Source organism: Rutilus rutilus, assembly GCF_951802725.1.
Source record: "Rutilus rutilus genome assembly, chromosome: 8".
In the NCBI taxonomy this organism is placed as follows: domain Eukaryota; kingdom Metazoa; phylum Chordata; class Actinopteri; order Cypriniformes; family Leuciscidae; genus Rutilus; species Rutilus rutilus.
This window is the reverse complement of record NC_140222.1, coordinates 26,512,963-26,535,807: the sequence shown is the minus strand read 5'-3', so window position 1 is coordinate 26,535,807 and position 22,845 is coordinate 26,512,963. Positions and strand designations below refer to the sequence as shown.

The 22,845-nt window shown below is 38.9% G+C and overlaps 2 protein-coding genes across 3 annotated transcripts in view; both read left to right on the top strand.

Annotated features, from left to right (window-relative positions):
- The window catches only part of LOC311295475 (interferon-induced protein 44-like), a 48,990-nt gene that overhangs the window by 10,091 nt on the left and 16,054 nt on the right, over positions 1-22,845 (top strand). The window lies entirely within an intron of this gene.
- On the top strand, positions 1,654-21,687 carry LOC311294788 (uncharacterized protein). The gene is made up of 20 exons (XM_084415816.1): positions 1,654-1,759; positions 2,302-2,357; positions 2,563-3,082; positions 3,180-3,234; positions 3,326-3,521; positions 3,631-3,718; positions 3,888-3,952; positions 4,063-4,234; positions 4,326-4,426; positions 4,504-4,672; positions 9,047-9,269; positions 9,351-9,442; positions 10,334-10,506; positions 19,574-20,123; positions 20,236-20,305; positions 20,389-20,584; positions 20,694-20,846; positions 20,934-21,105; positions 21,192-21,283; positions 21,361-21,687. The coding sequence occupies exons 3-20, from the start codon at positions 2,587-2,589 to the stop codon at positions 21,544-21,546; spliced, it is 3,249 nt and encodes a 1,082-aa protein (XP_084271942.1). The 5' UTR covers positions 1,654-1,759; positions 2,302-2,357; positions 2,563-2,586; the 3' UTR covers positions 21,547-21,687.

Below are 22,845 nucleotides of genomic sequence, written 5' to 3'. Positions count from 1 at the left end.
GATCGCCCCCCGGTGGTTGGTTCCAGTATAGGCCATAAACCCCGCCCTCATGTAGTCTAATGAACGCGATGGACACTATAAACAATCAAATTACACTTCAAATAAATTTTTTCCAAAGATGCTTCTGTCATTTTAGGTAGTTTTCATCACGCTGATTTAAAGCGGGGCTCAGTAGTTTCGGGATTTCTTCGCTGTATTCTCGCTTTTTGCTCGCAGGTTTCTCTCTAGAGCTCCCCCCACAGCTTCGGAATAGATATTTGACAACACTGTTGTAAAAACTCGTTGGTGATTCTCAGACACCAGAGGCTAGTAGATCAACGACATCAAAGCAGATGGGACATTCTTTAAAACGTCTTCTTCATTCGGGTTCGAACAGCGTGAGGGAGCGCAATAATGACAGCATTTTAGCAGATTTCTTTTGGCCGTAAAGCAATTGTTTACATCGCGAGACCTGATATCACGCGATACTTCCTGACGCGGCGGCCGGCGGCCCGCCGGCTCAAAGTTGCAAGTGTGAATTTTCCGCTCACGGGCACCAGTGGGGTGCGAAACGACCACCATTCAACCCGAAATAAGTAATATAACCATTCCAATGACTCCGAAGCTGTTCAGTTAAGGTAAAAAAGTTACTTAGTTCACCTTTAAGTTTCGGTGTGAGACTGGAGCTTCAACTTTAATTTCTACATGTCCATAACTGTTTATTTCACACTGACACAATGAGTTGTTCTGAAGTAAACTGTACTAACGTTTCTGCGAGAGTGGGGGCGGGACCTTGATATCGTGACTCCACTTCACACTCACTACTGCGCAGACTCGGGTCCCGCCTTCACTAGGCTACTGTGCAGATTCAGGTCCCAAATCTGCAAGATGTCAGCGCCATAGGACTTTGGCGGCTTCCCTTTTCACCAATGGAGGAGAGTGAAGGGGCGTCGTCCATCTTTTATTTTAACATTCTATGGTGTGACCTGTAAAGGCACGTCCACAAACCTCTTGCGTTTCGTTTGGTCACACCACATAGGTGTCACTGTGGCCTCAAAGCTTCAGCACTGCCACTCTGAGCTCGACTGCTGATGTCAGAGGTAAAAAACGCCTAAAAAAAATGTAGAAATAAATAACCGTGGAAATAAATAAATGTAGACATAAATACATCATACTACTGGAGTCCTAAGCTGGGACTCATCTCTTCACTGGGACTTAGCACTTCCACACTGGCACCCAGTTTGCACATCTAAAATATTGCTTATATTAATGAGCATAATAAGCATTTTTAATGAACATAAAGGTCCATGTCTAATATAAATGTTCACGAAACTAAATGAAAATGTTTAGTGAAATAAGAAAATATTTAAGAGATCATTAATACAATTAAATTTAGTTACATACATAGCCATGTTCTCATATCCATTTTTTGTTCAAATGTCACAAGTTAGGCCTAATAATCTCAAGGTTTACTGGGGTTTACACGATTCTTGTGTGGTATTTGTGGTGTACGTGTACCTACTAAAATAAACGTGTGTCCCTTTCTTCTCACCTCTCATTCTGGTTCAGGGGACATTGACAATTACTCCGAGTCGCCCCCTGTCGTTTCAAACAGTAGTACATCGGCGAGCGTTCGTCCGTTTGGGGAGGTCCAGCGGGCGGAGTCCACGGACGGCTCTGATTATATGTATATGGGAGAGGGAAGTTGTAACGTTCTTCTGGCGTATTGACAGTCAGGAAAGAGCTTACATTTACATGTTTATGTTGCACAAAGAAAAAAGTAAGCATCGTGGTCTATATAAATATTATAAAGGTAGGCCTATTAAATATTGTATGTTGGCCTAATAATTCTACATTTTGAAAGTAGCCTAGGCAATTTTATCGTAATCGTAAACGCAGTCGGTTTCAAACGTGAAATGCTTTTTTTTTTCTGATCTGAAACTAGTCTTTAACTTCCAACTATTATTGAATCACAGTGATGAAACAGAATTAGTTTCAGTTTCGATTCTGGTGTTCAGTTTCGACTCCCCGCGTTGAGTCTGCTGCTACCTGATTTATGATCGGATAATATACATTATCTATATACATAATGTACATCCTACATCTTATCGTAAACTTAACCACTGGGGGGACTGAGGGAGGTTATTGGGGAGCATAGGCATGCCGCCTATTTCATAATGGAAAAGCTGCAAAACTGTAAAAAAGGGAACACTACAAGGTTCTGTACGTTGACATTAGTAAATTCATTAGGGATAAACTAACAATGAATATCTCTTCACGTTCACAGCAATGTTTCATGTTCTTGATTTATGTCCATTCCAGGACTTTTTTAAAAGGAGAAGGCAACTGTGCAGAGCGGCCAAGTTTATCAAGTTCAGGTAGGCCTATGTTCTTGAAATGTGGATTCCTAAAGATAAACTATAATGAACAATATGAAATTTATATAAACGTTTTTGAAAGACGTCTGTTATGCTCACCAAGGTTGCATTTATGTGATATAAAATACAGTAAAAACTGTAATATTGTGAAATATTATTACAATAATACACACACACATATACTGTATATTGTGTTGTCTTAAAGATTCAAAATAGATTTGGGGAAGTCATGGCTGCCATCGCTTCTGATTTATCAAAAGAGAAGAGAAAGGAGCTCTGTGACTTGCTGGGGAATGTTGAACTGACTCTTCTCTACAAAGCTTCTGTTCATGGATATAATGCTTCTGCCTTCCATCAACGATGTGACCACCAGGGTCCAACTGTACTTGTAGCTTATAACAGATTAGGCTACATCTTTGGTGGATACACTAGTGTAGATTATACTCAAAGTGGACAGGAAATTAGAGATTTGAAAGCTTTCCTGTTCAGTGGTCAAGGTGGAGCTCCTCTCTGCATCATAGTTAACCGTGTACAGTATGCACGTCTTGATGATGCTGGAGCACCCAACTTTGGCCAACAGTTGTACTTTTGTTACAACGACCAACCAGTTGTATATCACAAGTCAAAGACTGTGAATAATTTTATCGTTCATCGCTTCAATACTCTAAAGTTATATGGGGATGACACTGAGCTGACTGAATGTGAGGTGTACAAAGTCAATCAGAGTAAGTACATTTCCATCAGCAATTCACTTATTTAACTGCTGTTGTTAACATTAAACCAACATAAGCTCTATAATAATCTTTGTTCAAAATTTTCCAGCCCTTCAAGTCAGTTTCAAAGAGGAGCCATGGAGGAATATTCTTTGGACACCTAAGTATGTTTCCACTCCATGTTTCCAGAGTTATTTCATTGTTGCTGATTTCCTACAGCAATTTTCAATAATAATATTGTGATCTATGTTGTAGACGAAGAGAAGAACTTATGGATTTGATCAGGAATTATAAACCCCTGATGCCGTCTGTGAGTCGGGCCAGAATCCTAATGATCGGTCCTGTCGGTGCTGGAAAATCCAGTTTCTTCAACTCCATCAACTCCGTCTTCATGGGTCACGTGACCAACAAAGCCATGTCAGGATCTGCAGGCACTAGTCTCACCACACAGGTACAGATTCAACAGGATTCATAGTGTTTCCTACAGAAGTCTCTCTTCAGGTTGAGGAACAGCTCTTGATGACTTCACATCTTGATGTGTTTCTCTTCTTGGTTGGTAGTTTCGCACATACCCAGTGAAAGACGGTCGTGAGAGAAAGCCATTGCCATTTGTGTTGTGTGACACCATGGGACTCGAGGAGCAATCAGGTGGGTTGCACTTTATTTTACAGTACATGTACTGTAACATTGTGCTTACCTAAGAAATAACTGGTTAATATAAGGTAACTACAAGGGTAAGGTTAGGTTCAGGTTTAGTATCTAGTTATTACCCAGTTACTGTAATTACTATAATAAGTACATCATATGCTACCATCAGGTGCAGGACTGGATATTGCTGACATCAGCAGCATTCTTCAAGGTCACGTACCAGACCGCTATAAAGTAAGTGCATAAAGTGCATACTTATCTCCAGAATGAAGTTGAAGAAGGAATTGAAAATTCAGATTAAAGGTGTTCTTCAATATGCTTCCTGTTAAATCCTCTTGATTCAGTTCAACCCCAAAGTACCATTTCAACCGGATGAGCAAAAGGCCTCCAGACCTGCATCTCTACAGGAGAAGATCCACTGTGTGGTGTATGTGATCGACGCCACCAAAATCTCCCTCATGTCTGACGAACTTGAGGAAAAACTCAGTTCTGTACGTAGTAAAGTGAACTCAGTGGGTAAGCGAACTAACAACATGTTTAGACCATTTTGCATAAATCGACTCAAAATGTTCCATGACCGGCTGAACGTTTATTTAAACAATTTCAGCGATTCCTCAAATGGTCCTGATGACGAAAGTAGATGAAACGTGTCCCCATGTGCAGAAGGACCTTGAAAATATTTATGCCAGTTCCTACATCAAGATGAAGGTGAGACATGGTCACATGGTCACATGAGCTGTTCCCACAGGACTCAGAGTGACTGAGATGTTGTTTTGTCTCTGCAGGTGCAGGAGGTGAGCTCTCGGTTAGGTGTGCCGGTGTCTTGTGTGTTACCGGTGAAGAACTACAGTCAGGAGCTGGAGCTTGAGCTTAAATGTGACATCCTGCTTCTCAGCGCTATACAGCAGATGCTTCGCTTTGCAGACGACTATTTTGATGATATTGATACCATTTAGGCCATATAAAGTGCTGCATAGATAGGGGTTTAAACCTCTTGATCAGCACAAGGATTCATCTTAAATCAGATGATTATTCTCTTCTGTTTGTCCATTTTAGATCCTTCATAATCATACATAATATCCATTTAAGAAAATGATGGGAAACGCAAAGTTCATATATCACTTAAGCTGCACATTTCATGATGATTTTGTTAATGTATATATTTGACATTGTTGCTTTAGTAGATAGGTTTATAGAATAATAATAGAATGATATGTTAGGACTTGAGTTCAAGATACATTATTTTACAGTTTTTCTCAATTGTTTACACACAAATACTAGTACTTGAGACACAATGACCACAACGTGTAACTCATTCACCAACCCCCTGAACCAATTCTGCTAAACTACAAGCACAATTCCTGCTTTACACTCAAATTGCAGTTCTAAAACACACTTTTTTCAAAACACTTCACACAATTCTCTACTTTTGGCACTATTTTCATGTAGAAAATCTCTTGTTTTCACAAGGAACACACTGCCATTCAAATATGCACACTGACTCATCACATGGGCAAACACCCATCACACAGTTTTACAATTAGCAATCAGAGCTTTAGCAATAAAAGGGCAACAGGTGAGCTCTTCAATAGATGCCAACATTGGAATTATTTTTTTTACTGTAACTGTATACAATCAATTATTCTGTTGTTTTGTATGTAGACCACTGTATGTACAACTTTGTGTTGGTTGGGATGTACACTGTGTACATTGTTTTTGTGGGAAAAATAAAATATATTTGTTACTGCTTATTTGTGTGTTTTGGATATAAAAACAATATACTCAAATATTTTACAACACACTTATGTATGTACTGTCTGTAGTAAGTGTAACACTGAAAAAAAAAAAAAAGGCCTAAGTCATGATACAGTTTTTTTCAATCGCTAACAAGCGCTTACCCATACTTCAGATACTTTTTCTAAACTCTTAACACAGACTCACACCTACAAAACACAACTGGCCAAATGGATAATTTTCTTCTCAAAAACAAATTTTGTTAAAGGGATAGTTAACCCAAAAATGAAAATGCTGTCATCATTTACTCACCCTCATGTTGTTCCAAACCTGTATGATTTCCTTTCTTCTGCTGAACACAAAAGAAGATATTTTAAAGAAGGTTGGTAATTAAACAGTTGCTGGTCCCCATTGACTTCCATAGTATTTTTTTTTCCTACTATGGAAGTCAGTCGGGTCCATCAGTCGTTTGGTTACCGACTTTCTTCAAAATATCTTCTTTTGTGTTCAGCAGAAGAAAGAAAGTCATACAGGTTTGGAACAACATGAGGGTGAGTAAATGATGACAGCATTTTCATTTTTGGGTGAACTACCCCTTTAAATAAATATTAACTCTTCATTTCAAAATAGAACACATCTTTCTCTGCACACACTAACTTTACCAAAACACTGGAAATCTGACTCAAAATGAAATTATTCTGTCAAAGAATAACACTTGTTTTCACTTCACAAGGTACATGCAGTCAATCAAAGTACACCAGGGGCCTGTTTCAGAAAGGAGGTTAAGTGAAAACTCTGAGTATGTTAACCCTGAAATGAGGGAAAATCTGCGTACACACGAAACCACTGAAACCGACTGAAAACGGTGTAGTATATATGCCAGACCAGTATGGGGCGCTGTAATTCTGCCACAGAGATACACTATACACGGAGAAGAAGACTTTGAGCATGCGCATAACCTTGCGCGCTGTATACGAACCAAGAAGAAGACAAAGATTATCGCTTTTTGCTCACCACAGTTGCAGAGAAGCAATAGATTTTGCTGTAATAAAGCTAGTAGGCTTAGTAGCTTCTGCAGCACGAATACAATCATATAAGTCCGCCATTATTGTTATTGCTGTTACTCGTGATACAGACGACACGTGATGTGATGACATCATCGTTTCACAAAATATACGGATTGGCTGTACACACGAAACCGCGAGGGTGTCGTTTTCAGATTTATCCACTTTGGGACCCGGTTTCAAAAAATAGCGGTTTCAGTCTCCCAAAACGCCGGATCCGTGTGGACGAAACACCAATACGATAAAAAATTTATACGTATACAGCGAAACGCGTCTCCGTCAGAGTCAGTTACCATGGTAACTTACTCTGTGAACCTAACCTGGTCCGGAGCAGGTTTTCTTCGGTAAACCCAGAGTTTCTATCGGTCTCCTCCCCTTTTTTAAAGGGGAAGCGGTGTTTAAACACCTCATTCATTCTTTCAGTACATTTTTATTAATAAAATTAATCTTTTATTAATAAATAAAATATTGCTATTTTTACTGCAGTTTTTTTCTATTTTTTTTTTTATATATAAGATGAAGTCTATATAGGCTAACTCCTTAACTGGCAACTGAAAACACAGTAGTAGATTAGAGTTACATAATGCAGTTCTAAACAAATTCTACAGAATTAAACTGTGGCATTTACTGGAAATCACTGAACTGTTCATCTGTGCAACAGAAGTTGATGGACCGTCCTCCAGCTGTTCTTCCACACTCTGGGGGCGGGGGGAGAGATAAGAATACCCGTTTATACTTAGATTTAAACTTAGATTATCCACATAAATATTTGAAAAAATCTGAATGTGTAGCTTGTTTGATGTGTAGACACATAATATTAACATTACCTCTGTAGGCCTCTACAGATAGGCCTCTCTGTGGCAGCAGAAACTATTTATCCTCATCGTCCTGTGAAGATGAGCATTTGGTCGAGTGCACTTTATAACACTATTTGTCATCATTTCTGGTACTTACAACTGCCGGGGGTTCTGTTGGGACAGGAGGCTCCAAAAGACAGATATTACCATCAGAATATGTTGGGACCAACAAAAAACCCAACCTCAAAGTAAAATAAATGGAAATATCAAAAATAGCCTATCTAAAAAATAACACATATGTAAACCTCTTACATTTTATGAAGGCCCTTGGCTCTTCGGGAGTGACTGGCTCTGAAGTCTGTCCAGGAATTCCCTCAGCCAAAAATGCTGCTGCACTGCTAGACACTGGATGCTATTTAGTTATTTAATATGTCAAATGTTTGTGAAGTCAGGTAGCCTTCACCCATGATATGCTCAAGCCTTACCTGATTGAATTATGTTTTTATATTTAATTTTCAGCTGCTGCCATGTTCTTTTAATGCCTGCAGGATTGCGCCACATGAAAATTAAAATTAGGTTGAATAACATACTGTTCTTCCAGTTTCACCTCAGATATTATAACAGTTGGGCAAGCTACTCTAAAATAGTTATTAATGTTATTTTCAACAATGTAATTAGATTAATGTAATAATTACTATCTTTAGAAAGTATTGGTCTACTTATTACTAATTACTAAATCCCATATCAACCTCAACCACTTGAACAATACAAGGAGAGACAAGAAACTGCACTTTTAATGCTTTCAAATAAACAATATACAATTGCATGAACTATTCTTGAATTGACCAAAGTGTGTAGAGGGAGAAGGTTACATAAAAAATATACCTTTTAAAAATGTATGTTAAATCCACTATTGTTTTATACAGAATTGTTCTATAGTCTATGCAGTAGCCTATTTAATGTAATTACATCAGATTTTATTTTAAATTACAGAAGAATTAAGAGTTATCCCTTTAATTAAATCACAATATTTAGATTACTTCGTAATTAATTACACCCAACACTGTATAACAGTAATTCCTCTTTTTGTCTGGCGCTGTTGCCATGGTGACTCATAATATCTGCGCTCCATTGATAATGGCTTTTTATAGTTGTGGTGCACGCGCTTAACTCAGAGTCAGTTAACTCAGAGTTGATTGAACTAACTAATTTCAGCTGTTCTGTAACCGAAAACTCAGAGTTTCCCATCTCAGGGTAAGTCAACTCAGAGTTCAAGTTTTAACTCAGAGTTGGTTAAACCTCCTTATTGAAACAGGCCCCAGGTTTCAAAACACTGGCTATTATTGACATTACAAAAACTGCATAGACTTTCATGTTTCAGTTTTACAGATATTTGCATGCAAAACATGCAATCCACCGGTTTTACACTAAATTTCTTGGTTGGGAACTGTATGTCCACATGTACAGTAATGTTCACATTCAAAAGCATTCCAGTAAAAAGCAAATCAATTTTTTTTTTTTTACTGTTTACTACAGGAGGTACAGTAGAAACACGGTATGATAGAACATAAAAAGTTTTACAGTATTGCTTACAGTGGACAAAATATCCATTAAACACACAAGAGCATTCTGAACCAAAAAAACAACAGCAAAAAGCCCAGATTAAAAGGGGAGGGGGGGAGGGGACTAAAAAAAAGCACAAAATTACTGTATCTATTCTCTGCCATCTTCAGGGTTAGAAGATGTTTTCATCAACATCACATCTGATATTATCCAAGGAGATGCACCTGGGATAAAACCGCTTGGTATGTCAGATCCACCCTTGGCAATCATGAACTGTGATGTCCCTGCAGCCAGCATCCATGGCTTCAAGGAGAGACATCTGGTCATGTGGCTGATGGTCATAAACCTTCCACCTCCATGCAGAAAAGAACTCCTCTATGGGGTTGAGGAAAGGTGAATAGGGTGGAAGGAAGAGACTTACCAGTCTTGGGTGGACTTCAAACCATGTTGTTATTGCTTGCGAATGATGGAAAGCCACATTGTCCCAGGTAATTACAAAGGTCCTCATGTTTTCACCCTCCTGATCCTGCTCTGGAACCAGGCGCTGGTGGAGATCATTGAGAAAGGCAAGGAGGCGCTCTGAATTATAGGGTCCAACCTGACATCTGTGAAGGAGTAATCCTGCATATGCAATTGCTGCACACATGGTAATGTTTGCCCCTGTCCTGGCACATCAACTGTGTCCCTTTTTCCAATACATTTCGTCCACGTCGACGCCTTTTGGCCAGATTGAATCCTGCTCATCTATGTATATGAATTCATGAATTCATTCATTCACTCCAATTCCATAACTCTCTGAAACAAAGTTTATGTAAATCATGTCATTACTGTATACCATACTGTACTGTAACCTATTACTGTGTAGGTTACCTACTTGCAAAGTGCAAAGCTTATAGAACTGGACATTGAATTGAATATACACTATACCTGGACATATTGTCGTCGTAGCTCCTTGACTATATCACTGTTCCTCTCAAAGGGAACAGTGTAGAGCTGCTTCATCCGCACTCTGTCTGGACAATGTCAGCGTAATGGTTGTGAGGCTGACACTATCGATATTGTCAAATATCTCATGGTCCTCCACAATTCTAGTTTGAATTTCATGCAGTTTTATTGCATTATTTGCAACAACCATTTCTACAATGGCAAGCTCTTGATCATTATTGAGGAGCTTTCCTCTTAACCCAGAGGGTGGAAGACGTTGCATTCTTTAGAGGGACAAAACATTCAACATTTGCATTACTGTATGACCTTATTGACATGTCAAGTGAGAATAGAAACAATCCATGTAAAATGCAATACTTACCTGTTGGTTTGTTGAAAGATGCGTATAATGGAGGCAACCGTTGACCGCCTCAAATTGGGCTGCACTCTTTCACCAGCCTCTGAAAGACCGTGGTTGATTACATGGTCAATGATAGTGGCACGAATTTCATCACTGACTATTGTTCTTGCAGCCCTTGGAATGCCACAACCACGCATTCTTACACCTCTACCTTGCCCTCTCCTTGGGCTTGCTCTTCTCCCTTGCCCTGCACCTCTCACTGCTCTTGCTCTTGCTCTTGCTCTTGCTCTTGCTCTTGCTCTTGCTCTTGCTCTTGCTCTTGCTCTTGCTCTTGCTGACATTACAGTGTTTGTCTTTTTCTGTTTCTGTTTCCAAAAACATCAGCCACTGAGTCTAAGCCAGACTGCAATCAGCTGTGGTTGGCCCAATTTACCCAACATAAATCAGCTGTGTGTCAATTATTCAATTGTTTGTTTATTATCAGCTGAGATATATTGTTTTTGAACTGATATAATTGCAGAGGCAGAGGTTTTTATAGACCTTATGTAGCCCCGCCCCTTTTCAGCGCTGCGCTCGTTGTCTTTTGACTTCCGGTCTGTATTTTCGCAGCGATTTTGCGTGTTTATTAATGAACGGCTCGTTTTAAAATCTTCCCGGTCGATTTACATTTGTTAAGTCATCTGCTTTAAACATTACAGTCCTCATGATAACTTTCGTTAACTTTACATTAAGTAAATCCACTTAAAAAGCTAATTACTCCTGGACATAAATGCCATATAAATATAGGGTAGAGTGGGGGAAAACGCCCCCCTGGGGTAAAACGCCCCCCACCTGTTTTTCCCAAAATAATCACTAAAAGTAGTCAAGATACATTTTTACTGTTGCTATGCACTACGTTGATAACAGGGATATACAAATCTCTACGGAGAAGCTGACACCAGCGACACATTTGAAGAGAAGAGGATTACATGGTAAATGCTATAATTTTCAGATATTAGTAAATAAGTGTTTAAGAGAATATTGTTCTGCAGGATATCGCAGTGATGTATGATAAATGAATAGTGAAGTCTGTAGTTTGAGATCATATATTATTTATAAGGAATATAATTATATTTTAAAAATTAAACATTTTTTAAAAAACTCATAGCTTGTGGGGTAAAATGCCCCCTACGCTGAGGGGTAAAACGCCCCCCCTGGGGGCATAGTTTCTCTATCATAATTACTATAATAAAATATTTCTGTCTATCAAATCCTTTGTTTTACACTTAATGCAGTATAACTAGGTGGTAAAATCTAAATATTTGAACAAAACATGAAAAAATTACCTCAAGTGAGCATTAACTAGCTAGCTTGCTAGCACAGTTAGCTCACTGATGGAAGGTAGTTAAATTTGGCTATTGGGTTAATGCTCCATCTTTCATTTCAAATTCTTAAATTTGATCAATACATTCAATTAGAATAATAAGACACTATAGGGCTGTTACCACTCAAATTGAATCATTTACACTGAAAAATTACAACTGTATTAAATGAGATTATGAGATTGTTTTAAATATTTTTTGAATAAGAAATGTTGAAAAGAATGATACTTTGAAACTAAACCGCCAGTAGGTGGCGGCAGGCGACCTCTCCTAATGAATGAGTCATTGAGTGATTTATTCAAACTCTTTCCACAATCCGCGCATCACTATCGGCAAACTATACGGTTTGATAGTGGATACAGGCTGGGAACCCGCAACAGAACTGTCGCAGTGGGTATCTGAGCATGTGACAGTGACTGTTTTGTCGAGAGCCAGAGGCGGCACAAAATTTGACCGATGGCAAACAATACAACTGTCGAAATCCGTTCCCCTACCTTATGATGATAGATATTAAAGTGGTGGCTTAAAAGATGCTTCTTCTATTCTGTGTGTGGATGCAGCTTAACCAGTGCTGCATCCCCAATATGAGAGATGTTGAGGTAATGGCTTAAAAGATGCTTATCTATTCTGTGTGTGTATGGAGCTAAACCGGCAGCAAATTGAAAAATCTTTTTTTGCTGTCTTTGCTTTTTAATATGATAGGACATTATGGGATCCAGAAAAGTCCACGAGCCTGGACTTGAACTCGGTTCTCCAAAAAACTAAAAGCACTGAATATCAGTGTTTACAGACCACTAGGCTATCAATTACACTTAATTTGGTTCAATTTGTTAAATATTAGAACCTCGTTTTGTAAGAACCATGGGGGGAACAGAACCCGACGGCAAACAAACCAGCTGTCGAAATCCGTTCCCCCACCCCCAATATGAGAGATGTTAAAAGATGCTTATTCTATTCTGTGTGTGTATGGAGCTAAACCGGCACCAATTTAAAGAATAATTTTTTGCTGTCTTTGCTTTTTAATATGATAGGACAGTATGGGATCCAGAAAAGTCCACGAGCCTGGACTTGAACTCTGTTCTCCAAAAAACTAAAAGCACTGAATGTCAGCGTTTGCAGACCACTAGGCTATCAACAACACTTAATCTGATTCAATTTGTTAAATATTAGAACCTCGTTTTGTAAGAACCGTGGGGGGAACTGAATCTGACGGCAAACAAACCAGCTGTCGAAATCCGTTCCCCCACTCCCAATATGAGAGATGTTTAAATAGTGACTTAAAAGATGCTTATTCTATTCTGTGTGTGGATGGAGCTAAACCGGCAGCAAATTGAAAAATCTTTTTTTGCTGTCTTTGCTTTTTAATATGATAGGACATTATGGGATCCAGAAAAGTCCACGAGCCTGGACTTGAACTCGGTTCTCCAAAAAACTAAAAGCAATAAATGTCCATTGACCATTAGGCTATCAACAGAACTTTAAAAATCTTAGTTTGTTAAATATTAGAACCTCGTTTTGTAAGAACCATGAGGGGAACAGAATCCGACAGCAAACAATCCAGCTGTCGAAATGTCGAAGATGTTGAGGTTGTAGCTTAAAAGATGCTTAATCTATTCTTTGTGCGGATGGATCTTAACCGGCACCAATTTAAAGAATAATTTTTTGCTGTCTTTGCTTTTTAATATGATAGAACATTATGGGGTCCAGAAAAGTTCATGAGCCTGGACTTGAACTCGGTTCTCCAAAAAACTAAAAGTCAGTGTACTGATCACTAGGCTATCAACAGCACTTAAAGTCCCTCAGTTTGTTAAATATTAGAACCTCGTTTTGTAAGAATCATGGGGGGAACAGACTCCGATTGCAAACAATCCAGCTGTCGAAATCCGTTCCCCCGGTTCCCCCGGTTCCCCCGGTTCCCCCGGTTCCCCCGGTATGAGAGATGTTGAGGTAGTAGCTTAAAAGATGCTTATTCTATTCTTTGTGCGGATGGAGCTTAACCGGCACCAATATAAGAATAATTTTTTTCTGTCTTTGCTTTTTAATACGATAGGACAGTATGGCATCCAGAAATTACTATGAGCCTGGACTTGAACTCGAGTTGCCAAAAAAAACGAAATCACTAGATGTCAGTGTACTGACCACTAGGCTATCAACAACACTTAAAGGCTGTCAGTTTGTTAAATATTAGAACCTCGTTTTGTAAGAACCATGGGGGGAACAGAATCCGACGGCAAACAATCCTGCTGTCGAAATCTGTTTTTGCTGTCTTTGCTTTTTAATATGATAGGACATTATGGGATCCAGAAAAGTCCACGAGCCTGGACTTGAACTCGGTTCTCCAAAAAACTAAAAGCAATAAATGTCAGTGTACTGACCATTAGGCTATCAACAGAACTTTAAAAATCTTAGTTTGTTAAATATTAGAACCTCGTTTTGTAAGAACCATGAGGGGAACAGAATCCGACAGCAAACAATCCAGCTGTCGAAATCCGTTCCCCCACCCCCACTATGAGAGATGTTGAGGTTGTAGCTTAAAAGATGCTTAATCTATTCTTTGTGCGGATGGATCTTAACCGGCACCAATTTAAAGAATAATTTTTTGCTGTCTTTGCTTTTTAATATGATAGAACATTATGGGGTCCAGAAAAGTTCATGAGCCTGGACTTGAACTCGGTTCTCCAAAAAACTAAAAGTCAGTAGTGTACTGATCACTAGGCTATCAACAGCACTTAAAGTCCCTCAGTTTGTTAAATATTAGAACCTCGTTTTGTAAGAATCATGGGGGGAACAGAATCCGATGGCAAACAAACCAGCTGTCGAAATCCGTTCCCCCACCCCCAATATGAGAGATGTTGAGGTAGCCTAGTAGCTTAAAAGATGCTTATTCTATTCTTTGTGTGGATAGAGCTTAACTGGCACCAATTTAAAGAATATTTTTTTGCTGTCTTTGCCTTTTAATATGATAGGACAGTATGGGATCCAGAAAAGTCCACGAGCCTTGACTTGAACTCGGTTCTCCAAAAAACTAAAAGCACTAAATGTCAGTGTACTGACCATTAGGCTATCAACAACACTTAAAAGCCCTCAGTTTGTTAAATATTAGAACCTCGTTTTGTAAGAACCATGGGGGGAACAGAATCCGACGGCAAACAAACCAGCTGTCGAAATCCGTTCCCCCACCCCCACTATGAGAGATGTTGAGGTAGTGGCTTAAAATATGCTTATTCTATTCTGTGTGTGGATGGAGCTTAAACAGCATAAATTTGATAAATATTAGAACCTCAGTGTGTCAGAAATATGGGGGGAACAGAAACCGACGGCAAAAAAAAAGCTCTCGGAATCCGTTCCCCCACTCCCATTATGAGAGGTGTTGATGTAAGGGCTTAAAAAACTGCTGATTTTATTTTTGTGTGTGGATGGAGCTTAACTTGTATCAGTTTAAAGAATATATTTTTTTGCCTTTTATCATGATAGGACAGTATAGTATCAAGAAAGTTTGACGAACCGGGACTTGAACTGAAAAACAATGAGTATCAGTGCAGAGTGTACTGACCACTAGGCTATTGGGTTTAGCAATTAACTGCAATGTGATAAATATTATAACCTCATTGTGTAAGAAGCATAGGGGGAACAGAATCCGACAGCAAATAGTTCAGCTGTCGAAATCCGTTCCCCCATCCCAGTGATGGGAGATGTAGATGTATCGGCTTAAAATATGCTTATTCTATTCTGTGTGTGGATGGAGCTTAAACAGCATCAATTTGATAAATATTACAACCTCAGTGTGTCAGAAACATGGGGGGAACAGAATCCGACGGCAAACAAACCAGCTGTCGAAATCCGTTCCCCCATCCCCAATATGAGAGATGTTGAGGTAGTGGTTTTAAAGATGCTTATTCTATTCTTTGTGTGGATAGAGCTTAACCGGCACCAATTTAAAGAATATTTTTTTTGCTGTCTTTGCTTATTAATATGATAGGACAGTATAGGCTATGGGATCCAGAAATGACCACAAGCCTGGACTTGAACTCGGAGTTGCCAAAAAAACAAAATCACTAGATGTCAGTGTACAGGTTATGCAGTTTAAGCTCAGTCTGCTCTTATGAGGAGGATACTCGACAAAACGGACATTTTGGCATAATTGCGTGTGTTAGTGTTCGGTCAACTTCAAGCCGAAAACTCAATGCTGGCGCTCATTTTGTCTTTGCTTGAATGGTTTAAAAGCATTTGCAAGCGCATCATATAATGTAACACCAGCCAAAGGATGACAGAAGAAACGGATATTTACCACGGAGTCTTCTCTTCCCATTTCTACCAGTGACGCTTTATTCAACTTCCCGCGTCGATCTGCGCACGTCAACAGCGCTAATTAGTTGTAGGTTGCCAGGTTGAGCTCACAAATGGTTTGAAATCTGTATGATGTGTTGATTGCGCGAGTAGGATGGGTTTCATACAATATCTGGCAACTGGGTAACCTTGGAATAATATATTGATGTGATTGATTATTCATATAACGACGTTTGGGCATACAAATTACGGGAGTTTCACGGGAGAAATGACAAAACGAGAGGGCGACGGGAGATGGGTGTGAAATACGGGAGATGGGTGTGAAAATTTCCCGGGGAAAACGTGAGTGTTGACAGGTATGATCACAAGCAGATTGATCAGTTTTTTGTTTGGTTCATTCACGTTTATATAGGCTACTATCTATGGGTTCATTACGTTGCATTCGGAGATCGACTACTTTTGACTGACAAAATTCCAGACACCGGAAACACCAACTGATAAGTTAGTGAGTCGTACAAAACCTTTCTTTTTAGTAAACTTTGTGTACACAAATGTAGTCAATGCTCAAGTTCATGTGTAGAGCCCCTGGTGATACTTCGAGTAGGCTACAGTTGTATGTTTTGTCAAGCCTTCTTAGAGTTTTAAAAATTGTGATTTTGATGCTATCATAGAAGTGCCCCAATCACTCCCATTCAAAAGGCAATTTGACCGAAAACGAAAATACAGTCAATCTTAAAAGTGGTGTTTCCATTATAAATATGCTTTTACACGAAAGTTTGACTCGGGTAGATTAACAAAAAGAGCCTAGGTTCAATTTTGGCGACAGTTATCAGAGTTGTTTTCTATGTATTCAATTTAGATATGTAAAAGTCGGCCATGTCTGTAATTTTTTAAGTAAAAATTCCCCTGCAAATGACCCATTTCGTCGAACACCGAGGTCCTGTGATAATATTACTGCTAGTCCCGTGTGAATCGGCATCTGTGATTTGGCGGGGTCGTATTTAAGGTTTTAGTTTCCTGTGCGCTTTTTTTATCCATCTTTTGCGAAGAATGGAGGTTTTTGATAGTATTTTGGGTGCTGGGTCATATCGCTATAGGCCTAAACCATACAACTATACAATTTGCAGAAAGAGAAAGCTGAAAACCATCAGAAGAGCAATAACAAAAAGAATGATTAGATGGAGATGAATGACTAAGAGCATGCGGTGGGACATTCTTCTGTTTATGATATATCATACAGCTAGAGCTATAACAACAAGACATTTCCAAGCAATAGCCTATTGACATCATATCCGGGAGATAAGTAAGTAAATTAGAGTAAAATCACAGGCTTCGCTTATATCCCGTGCGAATGCGCCACACGAAATTCAGATCTGGGTGGGTAATTTCTAAATCCATGCAGTGCGAATAGGGCTTTTGCTTTAAACAGAAACACAGGCTTTGGCATATTATGTAAGGTTGAATCAGAGCTGAGGTGCAGATGGAGCTGGTCCTGGGACTCCTGGCGATGAGGGGAGTCCAGCACAGGTTCTCGCTGTCACAGTATTTAAAAAAAAAAAAAAATTGTTTATTTGCTTGAAGTAAATGTTGTCTTTTCTCTTATTTTCATGTCAGAGTGCATCTGAATGCTTTGTTTACATCATGTTAAAATCACAAAAAAAAATTCTTATTGGGGAGGGTGCCCCCAGAATCCTCAACCCCCCCCACCCATTTAAGACAAAAATGTAGCACAGATTGTTTACATAGACTAGTTGACTCATTATTGTTGACTCAAATATCATTAATATTTGCTAAAGTAAACAAAAGAGTCAAAATGCCTCCAAGATGGGTGAAAATCTGCTACCCACCTTAATTTGAACGTAAAAAACGGGTGTCAATTAAATGTGCAAGGCATCTGGTGTCATCCTCTTCCAGTTATTTAAGCTGTACGATAACAGCCCGTTATGTTGCTATTCATTGTAAACTCTGTTTCAAGATTATAACATGAAAAGGTCAATAAAAAGTTTCAAACAACAACAAAAATATTATCACTTATATCACGATTCACGCCTTGAACAGTGTGTGGGCATCCGAGGAACTGTCATTATCTGGTTTAAATCTTTTTTTAGAAACAGAAACTTTTCAGTAGGCATTGGAGCCTCTGTTTCATCTGCTACTCTTACCTGTGGTGTTCCCCAAGGCTCCATTTTGGGTCCAACTTTGTTTTCTCTATACATGCATTCATTGGGCTCTATTCTTAGAAAGCATGAATTTTTATGCAGATGACAATCAAATGAACCTGCCTTTAAAGCATGCAAGAAAGGTTTAGAAACCTTGCTTGCATGTTTAGCCAACTGGATGTCCTTAAACTTTTTATATTTAAATGCGAGTAATACAGAAGCACTTGTTTCCAGGCCCTCCAGCCCTTCCAGGCTGTGGGTAAAGAAAAAAATATATATTTTAACTCTATAAATTTGAATTCCTACATCAAACCGTCTGTGAAAAATCTGAAAGTTATTTTTGATTCCTCCCTGAAGTTTGACCTACACAATCCAGTAGTTAAATCAAGCTCTCTTTTTTTTTTTTTTTTTACTTCTGTCCAGAGTAAAGTCCTTCATATCCTTGATCTTGAAAGCATGTACAGTGTGTGCATAATTTTTAGGCATGTTGATTTTCTGATCATATTTTATTCCCAGGCACATTTTGCCAATTCCAAACCATATTAATCTAATAACTACTATTAATTTTGTATTTAATCATTTATAAGTGATATATAATTGTTCATGAAGGCTGGAAATGAAAAACGCCTTTAATTCAGGTGTGCAGAATTATTAGGCACGTTTTCTTTTACAGATAAAATAAGCTAAAAAAGAGATTTAACTAAGATTTTACCAATAATACAATTATTGGTAAAATGTGCCTGGAAAAAAATGTCTAATAATTCTGCATGCACTGTACATGCTTTCTTCCTATTTCGTTTGGATTATTGTGATTCCTCCTTATATGTTGGAATCTCCCAATGTCCCAGCTTCAAATAGTTCAAAATGCTGCAGCCAGATTTTTAACTGGGCTTCATAAATGAGAACGTTTCACTCCAATTTTAATGACTCTTAATTGGTTGCCAGTGCATTGTAGAGTTGAATTTAAAATATTGCTGTTTTTTTTAATCTCTAAATAGTTTGGCACCTTCTTTTTTGTCCGAACCTTTAAACTTGAATACTTCAGTCAGATGCTTGCTGTCCAAAAACAATAATACTCTGTCCCATCCAAGATCAAGTTTGAAGTCGAGAGGTGACCATGTGTTTCAGTTGCTGGACCTAGTCTTCCTTTACCTCTGAGATCCCTATCCTCCGTACTCGAGTTTAAACCTAAGTTAAAGTCTTATCTTTTTACCCAGGCATTTAACTCATCATAAACTAGGCCTATAGAGGGCTGTGTCGCTTGATGTTCCCCGTTCGCCTGTGGATGTAAGATGGCCTACTACAAAAAGGTATATATAAATATTTCTTCAGAGAGAAAGGGGACTAAAAAAGGTAGGATACATAGCCTAGTTGCTATGAATGTTATAAAAGCAATAAATAAAGTGAACAAATACTCAATATTTATATACAATATAAAAGACTGTATTTTATATGATCATATTTTGCTTAGGTTTCAGTATTTGATTCTAGCTAATCAGTTTTGGTTAGTTCATATAGGGCTTTCACAACACAAATCATCTGACTGCTTGTGTCTATGTGTTCCTATTACAAAGAACTCAAATCATATATCCTTTTTCTTTTTAGATGGATACGTTGCAGTTAAGTTTCGAAGCGCCCTTTACTCGCAGCGCTCCACTCACTTCTAGTTTACCAGAAGAGCAAAGAAAGCAGCTCTGTGGTTTGCTGGGGAATGTTGAACTGACTCTTCTCTACAAAGCTTCTGTTCATGGATATAATGCTTCTGCCTTCCATCTGCGATGTGACCGTCAGGGTCCAACTTTACTTGTAGCCTATAACAGTTTAGGCTACATCTTTGGTGGATACACTAGTGTAGATTATGCTCAAAGTGGACTGGGAGTTACAGATGAGAAAGCTTTCCTGTTCAGTGTTCAAGGTGGAGGAGCTCCTCTGTGCATCAAAGTTAACAGTGGACAGTATGCACGTCTTGATGATGCTAAAGGGCCCAGCTTTGGCCAACAGTTGTACTTTTGCTACAAAGACCAACCAGTTGTGTATCATCAAGGAGGGGGTGTATTTAATCCAGTGAGGGTTAATGCATTCGATTGTAGTCCTGCCACACTGTATGGGAATGACACTCAACTAATTGAATGTGAAGTGTACAAAGTGGATCAGAGTAAGTCAACTATCAGAAAAAATATAGTTATGTACAGTAAAATAATGTTATAAAATCCAGTGTCTTTCAATAATTACTAATTTAATATAAATTGTTTACTTTACTCCAACAGGAAGAACTCTGTCAGAGCCTCAGGTCAGTGTCAAGGAGAAACCATGGAGGAATGTTCTGTGGACAGCTGAGTATGTTTTTCTGTTGCTGAGATCATTCATTAATAAAATAAAATGTCATTTTGATTAAATAAAATGTGTGATTTGCTTTGTAGACAAAGAGACAAACTCATGGAATCGATCAGGAATTATAAACCCCTGATGCCATCTATGAGTCGGGTCAGAATCCTAATGATCGGTCCTGTCGGTGCTGGAAAATCCAGTTTCTTCAACTCCATCAACTCCGTCTTCATGGGCCGCATGACCAGCAAAGCCATGTCAGGATCTGCAGGCACTAGTCTCACCACACAGGTACAGATTCAACAGGATTCATAGTGTTTCCTACAGAAGTCTCTCTTCTGGTCGAGGAACAGCTCTTGATGACTTCAGGTCTTGATGTGTTTCTCTTCTTGGTTGGTAGTTTCGCACATACCCAGTGAAAGACGGTCGTGAAGGAAAACCATTGCCATTTGTGTTGTGTGACACCATGGGACTCGAGGAGCAATCAGGTGCAGGACTGGATATTGATGACATCAGCAGCATTCTTCAAGGACACGTACCAGACCGCTATAAGGTAAGTGAATAGTTTCATGTTTCTGGGCTTGGAAATGTATATTTATTAGTAAAATTAGTAAAAGTATTTCCATTACATTCAATTCAGTTCAACCCCATGGCACCATTTCAACCGGATGAGCTAAAGGCCTTCAGACCTGCATCTCTACAGGAGAAGATCCACTGTGTGGTGTATGTGATCGACGCCACCAAAATCTCCATCATGTCCAGCAAACTAGAGGAAAAACTCGCTGCCATACGCAGAAAAGTGAACTCGCTGGGTAAGTGAACATGTTAATGCCAATCATGTGACTAATCCAAAGTAGGTTGTACATTGAGCTACCTGCATGTGACATATTAATTCCAGGCATTCCCCAGATCCTCTTGATGACAAAAGTAGATGAAGCATGTCCTCTAGATCTTCAAAGCCTTTATGCCAGTTCCTACATCAAGACGAAGGTGAGACATGATCACATGATCACATGAGCTGTTCCCACAGGACTCAGAGTGACTGAGATGTTGTTTTGTCTCTGCAGGTGCAGGAGGTGAGCTCTCGGTTAGGTGTGCCGGTGTCTTGTGTGTTACCGGTGAAGAACTACAGTCAGGAGCTGGAGCTGGAGCTCAACTGTGACGTCCTGCTTCTCACGGCGCTACAGCAGATGCTCAACTTTGCAGACGACTATCTGGATGATGTTGGTCCCGTGGAGGACAAACCCAAATAAAGTGCTGTGTGTCATAGATCGGGATAAGTTAGAAGATTGTTATTCTGTTCTGTTTGCCTGTTCTAGTTCTTTTTTTAGTCATACAAAAAGCATTAAAGAAAATGCAAATAATGTAGGCCTACTTGACTACAAATTTCCACCAAAAAAAAATTGGAGAATTCAGTATGATAAAACTGAATAATATAAAGAATATATATATAAAAAAACACGCTTCTTTTGATAAATGAATCTTTCTTTATTTTGTGATTTAAACTTGAAAACGTATTTCACACCTGTGCAAAATAAAAATGAATAATACACATTTCAAAGACTTTATCATGTCCATGTATAAAAAATATATATTAGTGGAAAAAAACCCTGAATGTTTAAGGTCATGACGTTGCTAATTTACCTACATGCTAAATCAGACTTTTTATTTTTACACTTTACAGAAACCCAATCACAGAACGGTCTAAGCTGAAAAAAAATTACATTGACAAATGTATAAATTTTTATCTTTATTTTATTATTATTTTTTTAAGTTTCTCATCCACTGCAAAAAGTTTTTGCGTTCACCCCTCATCACACCACAGTTGTTTTCCTCCAGCGAAACAGGACGGCTGCGTTTGCATGATGAGACAGATGTCAGCAGTCAGCAGCTGGAGCTGGAGAGTCAGATGGTAACCCAAAGGCTATGGGTTCAATTCTCAATACTGGCAGGAAATGACTGAGGTGCCCATGAGCAAGGCACCTAACCCCCAATCGCTCGCCGGGCGCCTCTGTGAATGCCTGCCCACTGCTCTGGGTGTGTGTGTGTTCACTACTCGTAACTTGGATGGGTTAAATGCAGAGGACAAATTCTGAGTATGGGTTACTATTGGCATTCACATGTCACATTCACTTTTAACAGTGATGTTCTGCGTCTCACCGGCGCTGCTCAACTTTGCAGATGACTGATCTGGATGATGTCTGTCACATGGAGAACACCTTCCTAATAAGTCGCTGCTGTTGGAGATTTTTCTTTTGGGGCTGTAATGGTTTTAAATTTCCTGAGTGTTAATGAATGATTGTGTTACTGTCTTTTTACCAAAGGCATGTATGATGCTCTGTTCTAGTATTTTCCTTTGCTATGCTAACAAGATTTATTGAAATTTAATTTGGACATTTTTCTTAAATATAATTAGCAGATTACAGAAAGACGTTGATTATTAAATTGATCACGGTAAAGTGTTACAACAACCATACCTGTTCTGTTCTCCCCTACTATTCCTTTCTTTATGTGTACTGCACCTTTAAATCCTTTGAGGTTCAGTGTCAACG

Coding starts and splice junctions, on each gene's coding strand:
- LOC311294788 (XM_084415816.1), top strand. CDS start 2,587: ATGGCTGCCATCGCTTCTGATTTATCAAAAGAGAAGAGAAAGGAGCTC. Junction 10,507..19,573: donor TTGCTCTTGCTGACATTACA/GTGTTTGTCTTT, acceptor TTTTCTTTTTAG/ATGGATACGTTGCAGTTAAG. Junction 20,847..20,933: donor ACGTACCAGACCGCTATAAG/GTAAGTGAATAG, acceptor CATTCAATTCAG/TTCAACCCCATGGCACCATT.